The sequence below is a fragment of the Macaca mulatta genome, chromosome 6 (genome assembly GCF_049350105.2).
Source record: "Macaca mulatta isolate MMU2019108-1 chromosome 6, T2T-MMU8v2.0, whole genome shotgun sequence".
NCBI classification, from domain to species: domain Eukaryota; kingdom Metazoa; phylum Chordata; class Mammalia; order Primates; family Cercopithecidae; genus Macaca; species Macaca mulatta.
Window position 1 is genome coordinate 36,669,868 of NC_133411.1, and position 18,406 is coordinate 36,688,273.

At 37.8% G+C, this 18,406-nt stretch overlaps 1 protein-coding gene and 1 non-coding gene across 2 annotated transcripts in view; one reads left to right on the forward strand and one right to left on the reverse strand.

The window, feature by feature from the left end:
* The first annotated feature begins 2,424 nt into the window (after positions 1-2,424).
* SPEF2 (sperm flagellar 2) overlaps positions 2,425-18,406 on the forward strand; it is a 184,062-nt gene continuing 168,080 nt past the window's right edge. Inside the window, exons 1-2 of the mRNA XM_015139859.3 lie at positions 2,425-2,583; positions 13,241-13,343. Of these exons, the coding sequence (XP_014995345.3) occupies positions 2,526-2,583; positions 13,241-13,343 (161 nt within the window). The 5' untranslated portion in view covers positions 2,425-2,525. The remainder of the gene's footprint in view (positions 2,584-13,240; positions 13,344-18,406) is intronic.
* On the reverse strand, positions 17,105-17,165 carry LOC114679132 (U7 small nuclear RNA). The gene has a single exon (XR_003730811.1). It is a non-coding gene; the product is annotated as a U7 small nuclear RNA (small nuclear RNA).

Genomic DNA, 18,406 nt, shown 5'->3' on the forward strand with positions numbered 1-18,406 from the left:
AGATGCAGAAAAAGCACTTAATAAAATTCATCATTCCATCATGATAAAAACTCTCAACAAACTAGGCATAGAAAGAACATACCTCAAAATAATAGACCATATATGACAAGCCCACAGCTAACATATTGAATGGAGGAAAGTTGAAAGCCTTTTCTCTAAAAACTGGAACAAGACAAGGATACCCACTTTCACTACTCTTATTCAAGAGAGAAGTGAAAGTCCTAGCCAAATAAATTAGGCAAGAGAAGAAAGAAAACGTATTTAAATTGGAAGATAGTCCTTTTTTGTAAATGACATAATCTTATATTTTGAAAAATTTAAAAACCACCAAATAGCTTTTATAGCTGATAAGCAAATTCAATAAAGTAACAGGATACAAAATGAACATACAAAAATTAGTAGCATTTCTGTACACTAATACTGAAATAGCTGAAAAATAAATCAAGGCCAGGTGCAGTGGCTCAAACCTGTAGTCCCAAGTCTTTAGGAGGCCAAGGCAGAGGATTGCTTGAGCCCAGGAGTTCAAGACTAGCTTGTGCAACATAGAAAGAACTCATCTCCACCAATGAATGAATGAATAAATAAATAAATAAATAAATAAAGCAATTTCATTTACAATTAGTACAGTACAAATATATACCTAGGAATAAATTTAACCAAGGCAATGAAAGACCCTACAAGAACAACTGCAAAACATTGAGGACAGAAATTGAAGAGGACACAAACAAACGGAAAGACACTCCATGTTCATGAATTGGAAGAATTAATATCATTAAAATGATCATGTTACCTAAGACAATCTATAGATTTGATTCAATTCCTATAAAAATACCAATATCATTTTCACAGAAATAGAAAAAACAATCCTAAAATTCATATGGAACCAATAAAGAACCCATATAGCCAAAGCAATCCTAAGCATAAAGAACAAAGCTGGAAACAGCACAGTATCTGACTTTAAATTATATTACAAGGCTATAGTAATTAATACAGCATAAGCTGGAAATAGCACAATATTTGACTTCAAATTACATTACAAGGCTATGGTAATCAAAACAGCTTGGTAGTGGTATAAAAATAGACACAAAGAACAACCTAACAGAATAGAGAACCCAGAAATAAATCCACGTACTTACAGACAACTGATTTTCAACAGAAGTACCAAGAACTATGTTGAAAGAACACCCTCTTCCATAAATGGTGCTGGATAAATTGGCTATCTATATGCAGAAGAGAAAAGCTGAAAAGTATTTCTCACCACATGCAAATATCAACTCAAGATGGATTAAAGACTTAAATGTATATATACATAATGGAATACCATTTGTCTACAGAAAAAAATGAAAACAGGTCATTTGCAGCAACATAGATGGAACTGGAGGCCATTATGTTCAGTGAAATAGGCCAGGCAACAGAAAGACAAATACTGCATGTTCTTACTCATATGTGGTAGCTAAAAAAGTTGATCTCCTTGAGATAGAGAACAAAATTATCAGTACCACAGGCTGGAAAGGATGTGAGGGTGGGAAGGGGAAATGAAGAGTGGTTGGTGAATGGGTACAAACTTATAGTTAGATGGAAGAAATAGGGTCTAATGTTAGCTAGCAACTGGGGTGACTATAGTTAGCAATGATACATTGTATATTTCAAAATAGCTAGAAGAGAAGATTTGAAATGTTACCAACGTATATAAATGATAAATACTCAAGGTGATGGATACCCCAAATACCCTTTTTCTTCTTCCTCTTCTTTTTAATTTTTCTTCCTCTTCTTTGATCTCTCCTGGTTCTCCTCTTTCTTGTTCTCCTTCTCCTTTCTTCTCTTCTTCCTGTTCCTCCTCTTCCCCCTCCTCCTCCTCTTCTTCCTCTCCCTCTCCTTCTCCTTCTTGTTCTTCTTTTTTCGAGACAGAGTCTCCTTCTGTTGCCCAGGCTGGAGTGCGGTGGCTCGATCTCGGTTCACTGTAAACTCTGCCTCCTGGGTTGATCCTTCCACATCAGCATCTTGAACAGCTGGACCACAGGCGCAGGCTACCACGCCCGCTTAATTTCTTATAGAAAAAAAAAGGTTTCTGCTACCTTGCCCAGGCTGGTCTTGAACCCCCAGGGTCAAGAGAGCGCCACACACTCTACAAAGTGGTAGGATTATTGGCGTGAGCCACGGAGCCCTGCGGAGACTCTCGTTTTTCTTTCTGCTCACCTAAGAAGCCCCTGCTGTGTCCCTAAGTGTTCCCGCCTCGCCCCTGCCCACACCCACAGCTCCCTAACTTCTCTCACAGGCCCCCACTGGCTCCTCCTGCGCTGGCGCACGCTCAGGTCTTACCCGCCAGCAGGTGGCGGAACACGATTTTCTGTCGTCTGCGGCTGAGCCCTGGCGTCCCCTCTTCTCCATGCCTTTCGTCTAGTTCCAGCCAGAATACGCTTCCTTAGCAAAGGGTTGCCCTTGGCAACAGGAGGACGCGGGAGGGCGGGCTTGGTTCCTGGCGAGTTTCTTAGCACCCGCCTGCGGTCTGAGGCACCTGCTGAACCATGTCGGAGATCCTGTGCCAGTGGCTCAACAAGGAGTTGAAGGTGTCCCGGACAGTGAGTGAGTGACCATAGCCAGGGGCGAGCGGCTGAGGGGCTAGCGGAGCGCAGAACCTGCAGCTCAGAGCACTCAGGGAAGGTGGCGGGCGGGGCGCGAGCTGCGCAGGTGGGGCACCTGCGGAGCCGGCAGCACCCCACAGTGAGCAACTCTGCTCGGTAGTGCCCCAGGTCCATCCCGCCACCTCCCTACAGCTCACCCCAGCCAGGGCAAGGCCTTGTCACGTCCCTACTCTGCCGCTCTCACGTCCCCACTCTTGTCACGGTGGGCCCAACCCGCAGGCATTTTGACTTGTGATGTGGTTCTAGGCAATCAGCGGGTTTAGGAAGGTCTCTTTTGCTTCTATGGAGAGGAAACTTTGCTGAACTCTGTAGTGTGACCCTAATGATGCCTCCTTCACATCACCAGAAGCAGAAGCATGGTGTGCTCGCTGGCTAGTCGATGAAATATGAAGCCCCTGGACAAGTTACAATACCTTCTCTGAATGTGTTTCCTTCTCTATAAAATGGACCTAATAATGCTTTCCATACTTAACTGACCGGCAGGGGAGGGTGGGTGTAAAATAAGTTAATGTAGAATACGTTAATATTTACAAATTTTAGTAAATTTTAAGCCCCAAATCACAAACTTTAGCTATTTCTGGTCACTATTGGCTCTTGCCCAGAGCTGACCTTATTCACCAACCTAATTTTATCCTAACCATGCAGTTGCCACCCAAAGTTTCCAAGTGTGACAACCGCAGAGGCAATTTTACATGCTGGCAGCTTCCTTGACTGCCTGGTAATTCTTCAGTAGGAGTTCATTTTTCAGTTGGGTTTTTGTTTTTGTTTTTTTTTTTTTTTCCTTAAGGCAAGAGGTTTTCAGGAAGTCATTTCAGTTCATTTTCCCAGAAGAACTTGCTTAACACCATCTTGCTACCAGAGAGGCAGTGGTGCCAGTTCAACTTTAGGTTATCCACAGAAGTTGCTAGATGGTAGTGTTTCTGTGGGTGCAAAGTAGTTATTAATACTCTCAGCATGAGGATCTTTAACACAGAGCATCTCCTGTTGCATTTCTTGAGGCAGAAACGTCAGACGCTTTCTTTGTCAAATGACCATGTACACACTCCCTATGAACTGCAATAAATTCTTTCCTGGTATTCTATAATTATCCCATTGTGTCTCCAACTGTTTATTTGCTAAAATATGATGGACTGGGTACAATATTTAGCATTTATTGTTTCTTATTCCTGTCTCACCATAGGTGCCAAAATAAAATATCATGCCCTTAAGTTGTACTCTTCTAAAGGAAAAGCAGATACATATTGTTTAGTTTAATTTAGTTCATTTATTTTATTAGTAAAAACCACACCCGGGCTGGGCACTGTGGCTCATGCCTGTAATCCTAGCCCTTTGGGAGGCTGAGGCAGGCGGATCATGAGGTCAGGAGTTTGAGACCAGCCTGGCTAACATAGTGAAATCCTGTCTCTGCTAAAAATACAACGATTAGCCGGGCATGGTGGCGGGTGCCTGTAGTCCCAGCTACTTGGGAGGCTGAGGCAGGAGAATCGCTTGAACCCGGGAGGCGGAGGTTGCAGAGAGCCGAGATTGCGCCACTGCACTCCAGCCTGGGTGACAGGGCGAGACTCTGTCTCAAAAAACAAACAAAAAACAAAACAAAACAAAACAAAAACCACCCTTTGCTGAAGTCCCCAGGACTCTATTGCAACATTTTGAAATACTTTTAGGAGAAATAAATGAAATTAATAAAGACACATAAAATAAAAGCAGTAGATGCCATTATAATTTTAATTAGTTTTGGAAATTTTGGTTTTGAGAGGTGGAGAAAGAATGACTTCATTCTGTAAACATGAAAAGGCTGAAGACTAAGTAAGAATTTTAACAACATTTAGCCTATGAATGGAAACTTCCTGGCATCTGCTTTCCTGAGTTGTAGATCTGGAAGCTAGCAGAGACACCCCGTTCTAATGGAGTGTCCTGCTTTCCATTCACTAGCAAACGTATTAATTTTTTTTAATCGCAACTACTATAAGAGAGATAGACCTAAAGAGTCCTCGAGGAGGTAACCAGATTCCACATTGTAAAAGGCCTTTGGACTATAGGGAACACACTTAACTGTGTTTGTAAGCCAACAAGCTAGGATTTGTGCACCCAAGGAAGCACATTTCCTACTGCTGCTGTCCCATCACCAGATAAACTGTTCTGTGGTGCACAACGGAAGGCTTTGGATGGTTAGTAGAATCTATCATGGAAGGACTGTGAGTAGGTACAACCTCTGGGGAAAGTAATCAGGCAATTTCTGGGTAAGGGAAATGTAAAGAGCAAGAACTTGGAGGTTAGACTGCTTGGAAATCTTTTGGACAAGTTATTTACCTAAATTTCATCATACTTAAAAACAACAATAATAATGATACCTCATCTGGTTGTATCAAGATTAAATGGGATATTAAATGTAAAGCATTTAAAATAGCACTCTGGATATAAATTCTAAATCTTATTTCTCCACATCTATCAAATAAAAATAAAAACACCAACGTATAAGGATATTTGAACAAGGATGTTTATTGCTACAGAATTACAGGGGCAAAAATAAAAATTGAAAACAATCTGAGTATCCTTCAGAAGTGTAATGCTTGGATAAATGGTGCTTTATTCATACTATGAATTGTTATGCAGTTATTACAAAGAGTGAGTTAACTGCTATAACTTTTGGCCTAAAGGATATTTATGTATTTTTGTCAAGTAAAAACCAAAAGTGAGAGCTTACTGTGACTAGTATAATTATATATTTGTACCAATTAGGAAACATACACTTATGAATATGGCCATTTATATGGACATGAAGAAAAGTATGGAAAGACATATACTGGACTATTGACATACACATGAGTCTTCATATTATGGTTGGTGTAAGAATAAAGGAAAGTGTGGAAGGATATAAGCAAGTGTGTTATAGGGATTACCCTGGGGAAGTGGGAGATTGCTAGCTTTTCTTTATACATCTCTGTTATCTGGCTTGTTGCTTATATTGCCTTTGTAATTTGAAGGGAAAATTCAATAGAGCATTAAAGATAAAAAATCAAAAGAAGCCAAATGTCACATGACAAAATAGGAGAAAAAGAGGTTTAATACTTTAGTTGAAATGTCATAAGCATATTATAATAAAGTATTGTGGGAGCTTGTGGAACAGTTATATGGAGTTCAAATGAAGTCTACGAATGAAAGAAGAATAAATAATGAAAGTTATCCCTTATTGAACATTTATGTAGGTATACCAGACCCTGTTCTAAGCTCTTTACATATATTTTCTTATTTAATCTTAAAAACAACCCTAAGAGGTATTGCCCTGGATGTTCAGGTGAGTCAGGAGGAGGAGAGGGCTTAGTAATTTGTTCAAGGTCTTATAGCCAGTAGGCCGTAGAGCTAGAGTTTGAACTTAAGCTTTTAGGTCCTATATTGGACATTAAAGTTTTAAACTTAGGTATAAATATATATGTTTAAGTAACTCTCTCAAATATATTCATTTGAGCTCTTTTTATAAGGATTATTTTTCATTTGAAGTCACAAGAAATACAAAAATTCAGACATCTAGGCATGTTATAATATCATAGGGCATAACCTAATTCCTAGATGGTTAAGTGGCAAAGGTGGATGAATTAGTGTTTGTTCAGAAGTGGCCCAGTCCATCGTTGCTTGTTGGGACAAAGAAACAGGAGAGAATGCCGAGCCTGTGCATTTGCTGCCTTGTGAGGCTAAATAATGGTTCCGTTGTTGGAGAGGCAGTCAAAGCTAATGTGTGCTGTGTTTTACTTTTTCTGATCTAGAGATATTTCATCTAGATAGCAGTGATAGGTGAAATTAGATTAGATTAAAGTCATAATTCCTGCCCCTCTGACTTACAGTACTTAGGGAAGCCACATTGTTCAATAGTATTTTCCAATGTTACTTCTACTACCAAAAGCTTCTGAAATTACAATAGTTGTGAATTATTCTACTGCTAGGGCATATTCCTATTTTAAATAAGGTTAATTAATATATTGGGATATATTAATCATTGCTTACATGATATATCAAAAAATTAAATAGATACATTTTTGTGAGTTTTAAGAGACAATCTATGCTCCTTGTTAATTGGGTTTGGGTTTTTTTTTCAAATGGGTTTCCATAGATGATTAATCTTGTCCTTTTATATTAAACCTTAGTAGCATTTGTTTTGGAGAGTGATATTTTCTACTCTTTGTCCTAAATTTTAGGGGCATCCTCTCCTGCATTAATGATACTTTCTTGATTTGTTCTTTTGTCCTAACATTTTCAGAAGGATCATATTTTATTTTAGGAAAAGATAGAGATATCAAAAAATCCCATTGAATATTCATTTTTGTGCAACAAAATAAAAATAAAATAAAATAAAGTTCATAATGTATTGTGGTAACCTTACCACATTACGGAATCATATAACTTTGGATCTGAAAAATAATCTTGAACATCATTTAATTCTTTAGCAGATGAGGAAATCTAATCAGATGTGTTAAGAGCGTTGTTTAGGATTATCCACCTAGGTAGTAGCAAGTTAGCAGGAGATTCTGAGCCTGCTACCTTTTAGTTCTTGTCTTCTTTAAACCTGAAGTCTAAACCTTACACATTTTCTCATACTTAAACTCTCAGAATCATTAGAAAATATACTGCTTCTGATGTAAAGCAACAGATTTCGATACTTCCTGGCTAGCCTTGCAGCGTTTTTCTTGATTAAAACTTGGCGGTCATTGACTAAAAATTAATACAGCAAGTCTACTAGCAGAAGGCTATTGTGTAAATCAAAGCAAAAATTTTAAGAAATAGAGTTCCAAGAAAAGACTGATGCTCAGTATTTTCACAATTAAAAAGGGTTATAATATAGCAATTGAGATTTAGTTTCAGATAGTAAATCTCAGGAATTATGACAAAGCCTTCAAAGGATAAAACTGTGAAGACTGAGCATCCTATTCTGACTAAAGGAAAGAAAACATCAGTATCCCCTGCCGAAGATCTCAGGACACATCTGTATTTGCACAAAATTAGATTTATAGATTTGTTGTAACAAGATAGAACATGTACCATGAGGACTGCGGGGCATCTCGGTAAGAAGGTGCTAGAAATGACTTGGGCTTGTGTTAGGTATTTTTGAGGAGGGTTCCAGGAAGTGGTGCCTTGCTGTGAATGAAATCCTGTCCAGAAGCATAGGAAATTTTATGATTTAGGTATCTTAATAAATCTTATCTAGAAGGTGATAAAAATGATCAAAGCAAAGCTATAATTAGTAGAGAAGCAGCAATCATTCTTATTGGCCGGAATAGGGACATACTTGGTTATTTTTGTGTTTTGGACAATATTCTTGTTTTGGTCTGAGCTCAGACGTGATTACAGAGGGATTTTGTTTTTGTTTTGCTCCATCAGTGTCACAGAGTCTGATGTTGGTGTGCTGTGAAATTGGTTATGTTCAGCGGGAGAATGCCAAGGCCTAGCTGTGGGCACCCAGCCAGTTTCTAGGAACATCACAGCCTGGTAGGACCAAGCCAGTTCCAAGCCTTCAGCAGGGTTTTTTGTTTGTTTGTTTGTTTGTTTGATCTCAAATGAGAGTAAATTTGCTTGGCTTTTTAAATGTAGTTGATAGTGCAGGCTAGATCTTTCCTACTCTAGTAAAGGAGGAGTAAAGGCCACAGAGCGTAAAATGGTATGGGTCTGCAGTCCCTTACCTCAAAAATTCTAAAATCCAAAAATCTCTGAAAACTGCAACTTTGTACCATTACTCATTTGGTGGCAAAACCTGACCAGAAATGCCATGAGGCTGTTTAGTCCTTATTTATTTCACTGGATGTGACTATTTAAATATTTTGCTGTATCAATAGACTGTGTTTAAGTACAGGTGCTTCCCCAGACCAGTGGGGGAGTTGTAGCCTATCTGGCCTAAAGAGTGGACCTGTATATGAATGCCAGGAATTGCCAAATATTTGCTTTCTGAGTACTGAATTGTGTTTTAAACAAGCATGTTTATACTGTAATCATTTAAGGATCTGTTATTCACAGTTTGTGTAATTAATATGACCTGTTTTCTTAAATTAGAAGACAGTAATAATAACAATAAAAATAATCACTGAACTTTCACTGTGGACCAGGCAGTGTGCTAAGCATTTTACATACAAGATTTAATTCTCAAAACTACTCTTATAAGGTAGAGCCCATCACTTTCTCATTTTTACAGATGAGAAACTGTGGCTACATAGTTGTCCAAGGTGAAGCAGCTTGTAAATGAGCCACCAGTCTAACAGAGAATCTTTCTCCAGAACCTGTGTTCTCCTTATCACCATGTGGAATGTGGATGGCTTTCTGTGCTTCCTCCAGCTGGCTAAGGGCCATTTTGATGGAAAGGCACATAGATCATTTCACCTGCTGTCCCAGCCTAACATAGACCCATCACCGAGGCCTGCATCAAAGATTTATTAGAAAAGGAACGTTTAGTGATGGGGACCAGGCATGTGGCTTGGAAGATTAGAGGCGGGGTTCAGTTGCTGCTAAATAATTTTAATCCCAGATGTAAGTAATTTTGGGTTTAGGATGAAGATTGTCACTGGGCTCCCACGGTTTATTTACTTATCATATTCTTTCATTGTTGCTTGTTCTGGAGTCAACCTACCTCTTTTTCCCCATACAAAATTTCAATTGTTAGTGCAAATTACTTTATAGAGGTGGGCATCCTGAAATTAGTCATAGTATTCAGTGACATTTGTGGGAAGAAGAACATGACAAACCAAACAGAAAAAAAAAAATAAGCGTTTTCTTTCCTTTTCTTTTTTCCTCACTGTTTCTCTCTCTCCCTATCACCTTTGTCTCTTACTCTGTCTCTCTGTGGCTTCTTATCTGTCTTCTTTTATTTTTTGACATGGAGTCTTGCTCTGTCACCAGGCTGGAGTGCAGTGGCGCAATCTCGGCCTACTGCAACCTCCGCCTCCCGGGTTCAAGCAATTCCCCTGCCTCAGCCTCCTGAGTAACTGGGGCTATAGGCACATGCCACCATGCCCAGCTACTTTTTGTATTTTTAGTAGAGACAGGGTTTTACCATATTGGCCAGGCTGGTGTCGAACTTCTGACCTCGTGATCCGCCCGCCTCAGCCTAAAGTGCTGGGATTACAGGCATGAGCCACCGGGTCCGGCCCTGTCTTCTTATATGTTTTAATCTATTAGTCCTAGTGTATACACTTTTTCTTCAGCCTTTTCTTTCCTTGTCTAATTTCTTATACGTGTTCTTTTTTCTTTTTCTTTAATTTTTTTCTCCAAGTTTCCCCTTTGTTGCTTTTCTCATTTGCTATATTCTTCATTCATTTTTCTAGTTTCTGCTAATGTGGCACATGGGAAATCTGAAGTGTCTTATGCATAAAAAACTTCAGACAGATATTTTGGTACTTGCTTATTTGTTGTAAACTACTCTGATAATGAAGTACATAAGTGTTTACTATCCTTCTTTAACCTTTATACTATAAATACTTCTATTTCATCCATATCATAATTGCCTTATTAATATGTCATGCCATTTCAAAGGAAATGGGTAATGATTTTATTTTTCTGGCTACCTTTTTGTAGAAAATGGTTTGCTACAGACCGTTTGTCAGCCAAATTGAAGATGAAGGAAAGGGATTTAGTATTCCCCAGTTATTCCTGGGCTAGACTTTTAGCATTCAGTCAACGTGAACAACAGGCACAGTGCAAACCCCAGAGGGAGGCAGGAAGGAAAAGAGATTACCTGAAGGTAACATAGCAACAGCTCTTGAACAGAAAGCAATAAGCCAAAAACTGGGACACGAGCCTGATAGCATAGGAAGAGAAAGACACACGTACATCCATAGATGAATAATGGTTTTAGGTCCAGTGGCTCTTTAGAAAACTAAGGGAAGTATAGGGATAGGTTAGGGAGGAGAGAAGGGAAGAGGCAGAAAGAAGGAAGCAACAGAGAGAAGAGGTGAAAGACACAGCTAGAGTACCCTGGGTGGCACATTGAGGATCGTGGTGGCAACGAGAGCTTTGGAGTCTGTGAGGGAAGGAGAAAGCTGCAGTGACACAGGAGGAGGTGGCACACTTTGGCCCATTGGAGCAGAAGGAACCCTTTGGATTTCAGTTGCTTTAAAGACTACTGAGGTATGAAGCCGGAAGACACTTGCTGAATAACAGATGACATTTGGTATAAGATCAAGCCAATCCTCATTTTACTAGCATCACAAGGCATTATGATATTCAAGTGGTGTCGCATTAAAGTCAGAAAACATCATTGTCTAGGTTATGAAGCTCAAGCTTAACTTGTACTGTAAGGTGTTCCAGGTGGTACAGTAGATCTAGCTGAGTTATAAAGCTCAGGTATGCCATGGATTTCAAATTCTCCTGCTGGAAGCTTTGGGACATACGGTTCTCTAACTATATTTTCTCAAGAATTGCTTCAGTGTTTCACATTAAGACATAGCTTTGGAAGGACAGATATGACTGATAGGAAGGGCATCAAACCATCAACTCTGAAAGAATGTATCATGGGTTTAGAGTGAGATCATTCTGCCCTAAATAGTTTTAAAATGATGATAAAACTGTTCTGTTTGTGGAAAAGCTTGCTAAACTCCACTAATAGGTGCCAGACTGTGGACTTTAAGAATAGATGGAATGTGTCTGTTCTCACATGAACTATATAGCTGAACACAAGTTTATGTGATTGGAAGCTTTCATTTTCCTAGAGCTTATAAAAGTTTCATTTCTTTTTACCTATTGCTAAAGTGATCCATAGACAAAAGCACTGTTTCCCCTTAATGATTTTTACCTTTTATTTTTTCTATTGCAAATAAAAATTATGTAACCATAATTAATAGATTCTAATTCTAGACAGTTCAAGAACTCACCCTGAATAAATAGAATCAATGGGAATCATTGACATCTTTTTAAACTACTTTTATTATTGTATTGACTCAACTTAAGGATTGGGGTATTCCTCTGAGTCTAAAGGGTTTTGAGAACAGATCTTAAGAAAGTCTTAGGGAAAACTGTGGTCTGGCATCAGATATGCAAAAAAGTATCATAATATGGTGTAATCTTTGGAGTGTGGACTGTGCAGTGGCTGTTATGGAGCAATTTAGCTCACCTTCCTGCAACTACACAACCAAGCGTCACGTCTACAAATCATGACGGAATGTTATTTCTTCACGGTCAACTAGCCACCTCATTATTAGTCAGACAGGTAAAATAGAAGAATCTGGTAAAAATGAATTTGTGATACTGAATGACATATAATATTTCAACCGATGCTAACTAAAGGACCCTGATGGAAGCATGTTGAATGTTTGTGGAGGATTTTGAAGTGATTTGAGAGATGATGGCTTTGGCCTATGATAATATAATTTATTTTATATATAATCCTTAAATACCATGTAACTCTATATATTTTACTTTATAAGGAAAATACAAGTAACTCAAAACTAAGAACATTTTTTTTTAAAAAAAGCAAATTCTATTGAACACTTAAAAAAAAATTCTTTTCTCGGCTGGGCGTGGTGGCTCATGCCTGTAATCCCAGCACTTTGGGAGGCTGAGTCGGGTAGATCTTGAAGTCAAAAGATCGACACCAACCTGGGCAACATGGTGAAACCCCCCTCTCTACTAAAAATACACAAATTAGCCGGGTGTGGTGGCACACGCCTGTAGTCCCAGCTCCTCGGGAGGCTGAGTCAGGAGAATCACTTGAACCTGGGAGGCAGAGGTTGTAGATCATGCCACTGCACTCCAGCCTGGGCAACAGTGAGACTCCATCAAAAAAAAACAAAGAAAAAAATTCTGCACTTATCATTATGTGCCTACTATGTGGCAGGCATGGTATCCAGCAATTCTCAAACATTACTGCATAAGAGAGCTATTAATATTAAACAGCTCTCTGAGATCAGATATAGATATGATTATCTCTATTCTAGACATGAGGCTGAAACTCAGGAAGATGAAGCAGCTTGCCCAATGTCACACAGCTAGTAAGAGGCAGAGCCAAGATTCCAAGACAGATGTCTCTGGCTCCAAAGTCAGTTTTCCCTGGGCTATCTCTCCATAATTGCATGGGACAATAACTGGGCCATAGTGTCCCCTCTGAACCATGAAGGAGAAGTTTGATTATGCTCAGGAGGTTTTATTTAAGAACGTGCAAATGGCTTTAGTAAACTTTCCATTGTTTTACAGGTTAAAATGAAGTCTTTGTTTAAAAGAAGTTAGCTTGCATCTCACTTGGCCACTAGATTGCATGGGTTATCCAACTAAAGTATTAGAGTATAATTTTATAAAATATCTTTAAGGCTGGTTTTTAATCTAATGTTATTTACAAATTTTTTTGGTAGCATTTTTTAAAAAAATTTTATCCATTGTCTTTCTCTTCCTTCAAAAATTTGTATTTCATCAATTATTGATTTATATTTATTTGGGGATCTTTGTAAAATATCTATGTTAAATGTCAACCTTTTCCTTTGGTTATTAAAAGACGTTTCTAGAAATATATTCATAGCATTTTGAGTTCCAGTTAAATTGTGTAGTTTTTAGTGTATGTATATTTAAAGGGATCATTAGCTCTATGAGCAACATTGTATTCATGGTTTTTATCTCAATGTTTTGAAACTCAGGTCCCAAGTCATTTGCAAAGGCATTTTCCAGTGGCTTTCTACTTGGAGAAGTTCTATACAAGTTTGAACTTCAGGATGATTTTTCAGAATTTTTGGACAGCAGGTTAGTGAGATTATTCTTTGTTGTTGTTGTTATTGATTTGTTTTGAGACAAGGTCTTGTTCTGTTACCGAGACTGGAGTGCAGTAGCGTGATCATAGCTCACTGCAACCTTGAACTCCTGGGATCAAGCAATCCTCTTGCCTCGGCTTCCCAAATAGGTGGGACTACGAGTGCATGCCACCACGCCTGGCTAATTTTTGTATTTTTGGTATAGACGGGGTTTTGCCATGTTGCCCAGGCTGGTCTTGAACCCCTGGGCTCAAGTGATCCTCCTGCTTCAACCTTCCAAAGTGTTGGGATTACATGTGTGCACCTCCACTCTTGGCCTACTCTTTAGTTTCAAGAAAAGTTAATTTCTTTGGCATTTGGAAAATCCAAAGTTAACTTCAAAGAATCATTAATCATAAGATCCCTTCCAAACCTCAAACACCCAAGCAGAACCATTAATATGGAAATTGTTCCTTCCTGGCACATACATTTTTTATTTTCTCAAGAGTACAAAGGAGAGACTGTTATGTGGTTGCAGCAAGACCTCATCTCTAAAGGGGACTTATTTTACACCAGATTTCTTCCTGTTTTGTTAATTGATTGTTCCTTCTTTTAAGAGAAGAAGTGAAACAACATATAGTGCTTTGGGTAGACAATTAGTATTATTATTTGTGGTTTAAAACTATAAAATAGAACTTAACTACTAATAAAAAATTCACAATGGTTTTTGTTTTTAGTGGCTATATTGAAATATAATTTATGTACCACAATTCACCTAATATATTCACATATTTAGTATCTTCACAACCATCACCACCATCTAAACATCCAGCCTCTGGCACCTACTAATTTACTTTTCTGTCTCTATGGATTTGCCTATTCTACACATTTTATATCAATGGAATCACACAATTTGTGACATTTTGTGACTGGCTTCTTCACTTAGGATAATGTTTTCAAGGTTCACCCATGTTAGCAAGTATCAGTATTTCTTCATTTATATTTATTTTCTGAATAATTTCTATTATATGGATACACCATACCATATTTTGTTTATCTATTTATCAATTGATGGATACAATCCTCCTTTGGTATTCTTGGGGTATTGGTTCCTGGACCCTCTACAGATATCAAAACCCAATAGGGCAGCCATTAAAGTTTAAAGTTCCAAAATCATCTTCTTTGACTCCATATCTCACATCCAGGGCACATTGATGCAAGAAGTGAGCTCCTATGGCATTGGAAATCTCTGCCCCTGTGACTTTCAGGGTACAGCCCCTCTCCTGGCTGCATTCACAGGCTGGTGTTGAGTGTATGTGGATTTTCCAGGTGCATGGTGCAAGCTGTCGGTGGATCTACCATTCTGGTTACTGGAGGACAGTTGCCCTCTTCTCATAGCTCCACTAGGTGGTGCCCCACTAGAGACTGTGTTTGGGGACTCTGACCCCACATTTCCCATCTACACTGCCCTAGCAGAAGTTCTCCATGAGGGCTCCATGCCTGCAGCAAACTTCTTGAATGCTTTGCTGCTTAGAAATTTCTTCCACCAGAAATCCTAAATCATCTCTCTCAGGTTCAAAGTTCCACAGATCTCTAAGGCAAGAGTAAAATGCCACCAGTCTCTTTGCTAAAGTATAGCAAAATCACCTTTATTTCAGTTCCCAATAAGTTCCTCATCTCCATGTGGCTATTAGAATATATAAGTAACACTTATAACTCAATAATAAAAAGACAATCCAATTTAACAATAGGCAAAGGATCTGAATAGACATTTCACCAAAGAAGCTAACACACAACTAATAAGGAGACGAATAGATGCTCAACATCATTAGTGTTTTATTCCATTTTCACACTGCTGATAAAGACACACCCAAGACTGGGCAATTTACAAAAGAGAGTTGTTTATTGGACTTGTAGTTCCACATGGATGGGGAGGCCTCACAATCATGGTGGAAGGCAAGGAGGGGCAAGCCACATCTTACATCGATGGCAGCAGGCAAAGAGAGAGGTTGTGCAGAGAAGCTCTTGTTTTTAAAACCATCAGACCTTGTGAGACACATTCACTACAGCATGGGAAAGACCCACCCCTATGATTCAGTCGTCTCCCACTGGGTTCCTCCCACAACATGTGAGAATTATGGGAGCTACAAGTTGAGATTTGGGTCGGAACACAGAGCCAAACCATATCAATTTGTGTTTACGAAAATGCAAATCAAGATCACGAGATACCACTTCACACCCACTAGAATGGCTATAGGCAGAAAGATAGACAATAACAAGTGATGATAAGGACATAGAGAAATCAAAACCCTCACATAATGTTAGTGCGAATTTAATTCAGGCACTTAAAAAAACTGTTTAGGTGTGCCTCAAAAGGTAAACATAGACTGTCATACCCAACAATTCCACTTGTAGGTATACACCCAAGAGAAATGAAAACCTATCCACGTGATAACACAATGTTCATAGCAGATTATTCCTAATAGCCAAAAAAGTAGAAACAACTCAAATATAGTTGGCCCTCTGTATCCATGATTTCCACATCCATGAATTCAACCACTTGCAATTCAAAAATATTTGGGAAAAAAAAGTCACAGAGTTCCAAAGAGAAAAACTTGTATTTGTCACAAACTGAGTACTACATTGAATCCACAAGAATGAAGTAATATGCAGGCATTGTATTAGATATTATAAGCAATCTAGAGATGATTGAAAATATACAAAAGGATGTATATAGATTATATACAAATACTATACTATCTTATGTGAAACCACCTCAACCTGGACTTCATTGTCCATATCACTGTCAGCATTTTGGTCAAAGCCATTCAACAAGTCTCTAAGAAGTTCCAAACTTTTCAACATTTTCCTGTTTTCTTCTGAGCCCTCCAAACTGTTCCAACCTTTGCCTGTTACCCAGGTACAAAGTTGCTTCCACATTTTCCATTATCTTTATAGTAGTATCCCACTCTCTGCGGTACCAAGTTACTGTATTAGTCCATTTTCACACTGCTATAAATATATACCCGAGACTGGGTAATTTATAAAGGAAAAAGGTTTAATTGACTTATACTTCCACATTGCTGGGGAGGCCTCAGGAAACTTACAGTCATGGCAGACGAGGAAGCAAACACATCCTTCTTCACAAGGCAGCAGGAGAGAGAAGAGTGAGTAGCAAAGTGGGAAGGGCCCCTCATAAAACTATCAGATCTCATGAGAACTAACTCACTATCACAGGACCAGCATGGGGGAAGCTGCCTCCATGATCCAATCCTATACCTCCCACCAGGTATCTCCTTAGACATGTAAGAATTATGGGGATTACAGTTCAAGATGAGATTTGGGTGGGGACACAAAGCTTAACCATATCAGCTGCTTTATTATTTCTGTTCTTATTGTCATTTCTGGACTTCTGCTTGTTTTGGGTTTAGTTTTCTTTTTGTAGTTTCTTGTTATGGATGGTTAACTTTTTTATTTTAGATTTTCATTTTTAACATTTGCATTGATGGCTATAAATTTCCCTGTAAGCACTGATTTAGCTGTATCAGGTAAGTTTTGGTATGTCATTTTGTGTCTTTATTTATCTCAAATAATATTCTAATTTCCCTTGTGATTTCTTCTGATTCTTTATTATTTAGGAGGATGTTATTTAATTTCCACTTACTTTTGAATTTTCCAAATTTGCTGTGTTACTTATTTCTAATTTAATTACAATGTCATTGGACAACACAGTTATTTCAATCTCTTTAAACTTAATGAAATTTTTTTTTGGTGAGAGGTTTCTGGTAAAACCTGTAAAACCAGCTAGACAAATTCTAAAAGAGCTGCAACACTTATTGAAGCTGTTTTTAAAAATGGTCTAACATATATTCTCCTTTTGAAAATGTTTCATATGTACTTGAAGAGAATGTATATTCTATTATTGTTCAATAGAGTGTTTACAGATATCTGTGAGGTCCAGTTGGTTTATAGTGTTATCCAGGTCTTACATTTCCTTACTGCTCTTCTGCCTGGTTGCTGTATCCATTATTGAAAGTTGGAGCCAAAGTCTCAAATTGTTCTTGTTGAATCGTCTATTTCTCCCTCTAATTCTTTCAGTTTTTGCTCCATGTATTTTGTGACTCCATTGTTAGATGCATATATGTTTATAATTGTTATGTCTTCTTGAGAGATTGACCTTTTCAACAATATAAAATATTCTTAGTATCAACTAGTACTTTTTTTTTTCTTAAAGTCAATTTTGCCTGATACTATAGTCACTCTAGTCCTGTTTTGGTTATTATTTGCTTGATACACGTTTTTCCATCCTTTTACTTTCAATAAATTTGTGTATTTGAATCTAAAGTGTATTTTCTTGTAGAAAGCATACGATTGGATTGTATATCTGTTCTGCCAATTCCCTCTTTGTAATTGTAGTTATTTAATCCATTTATTTACAATATAATTATGAAGGAAGATTTGAGTGTGCAATTTTGATATTTGTTGTGTATATGTTTTATGTCTTTTTTACTGCTCTACTACTGCCTTCTTTTGTGTTAGATATTTTCTAATACCATTTTAATTCCCTTATTGTTTCCTTTACTGTATTTTTTGAGTCATTTTCTTAGTGGTTTTCATGAAGATTACAATTAATATTTTAATTTAAATCAAACTATTCAGATTAATACTACTTTAATTTCATTAGTATAGAAAAAAATTTGCTCCACTGTAGCTCAATTGTCTCCTCCATTTTTTATGCTATTGTTGTCCTACAAATTACATCTTAAACCCATCAAGTCAGTTTTATAATTATTGCTGTATGCACTTAACTTTTAAATCAGATAAGGAGAAGAAAATAGTTACATACAAAAATATATTTAAGCTATTTTTTATGTTACTCTATGTAGTTACTTCTACTGACGTGCTTTAAAATTTATTCATGTGATTTGAGTTACTGAATATTGTCCTTTCATTTAGGACTTAAAGATTCCCTTTAGTATTTCTTATAGGGCAGGTATGTTAACAATGAGTTATCTTAGTTTTTGTTTATCCTTCAGTTTTGATATATATTTTTACCAGTCATAGAATTCTTGATTT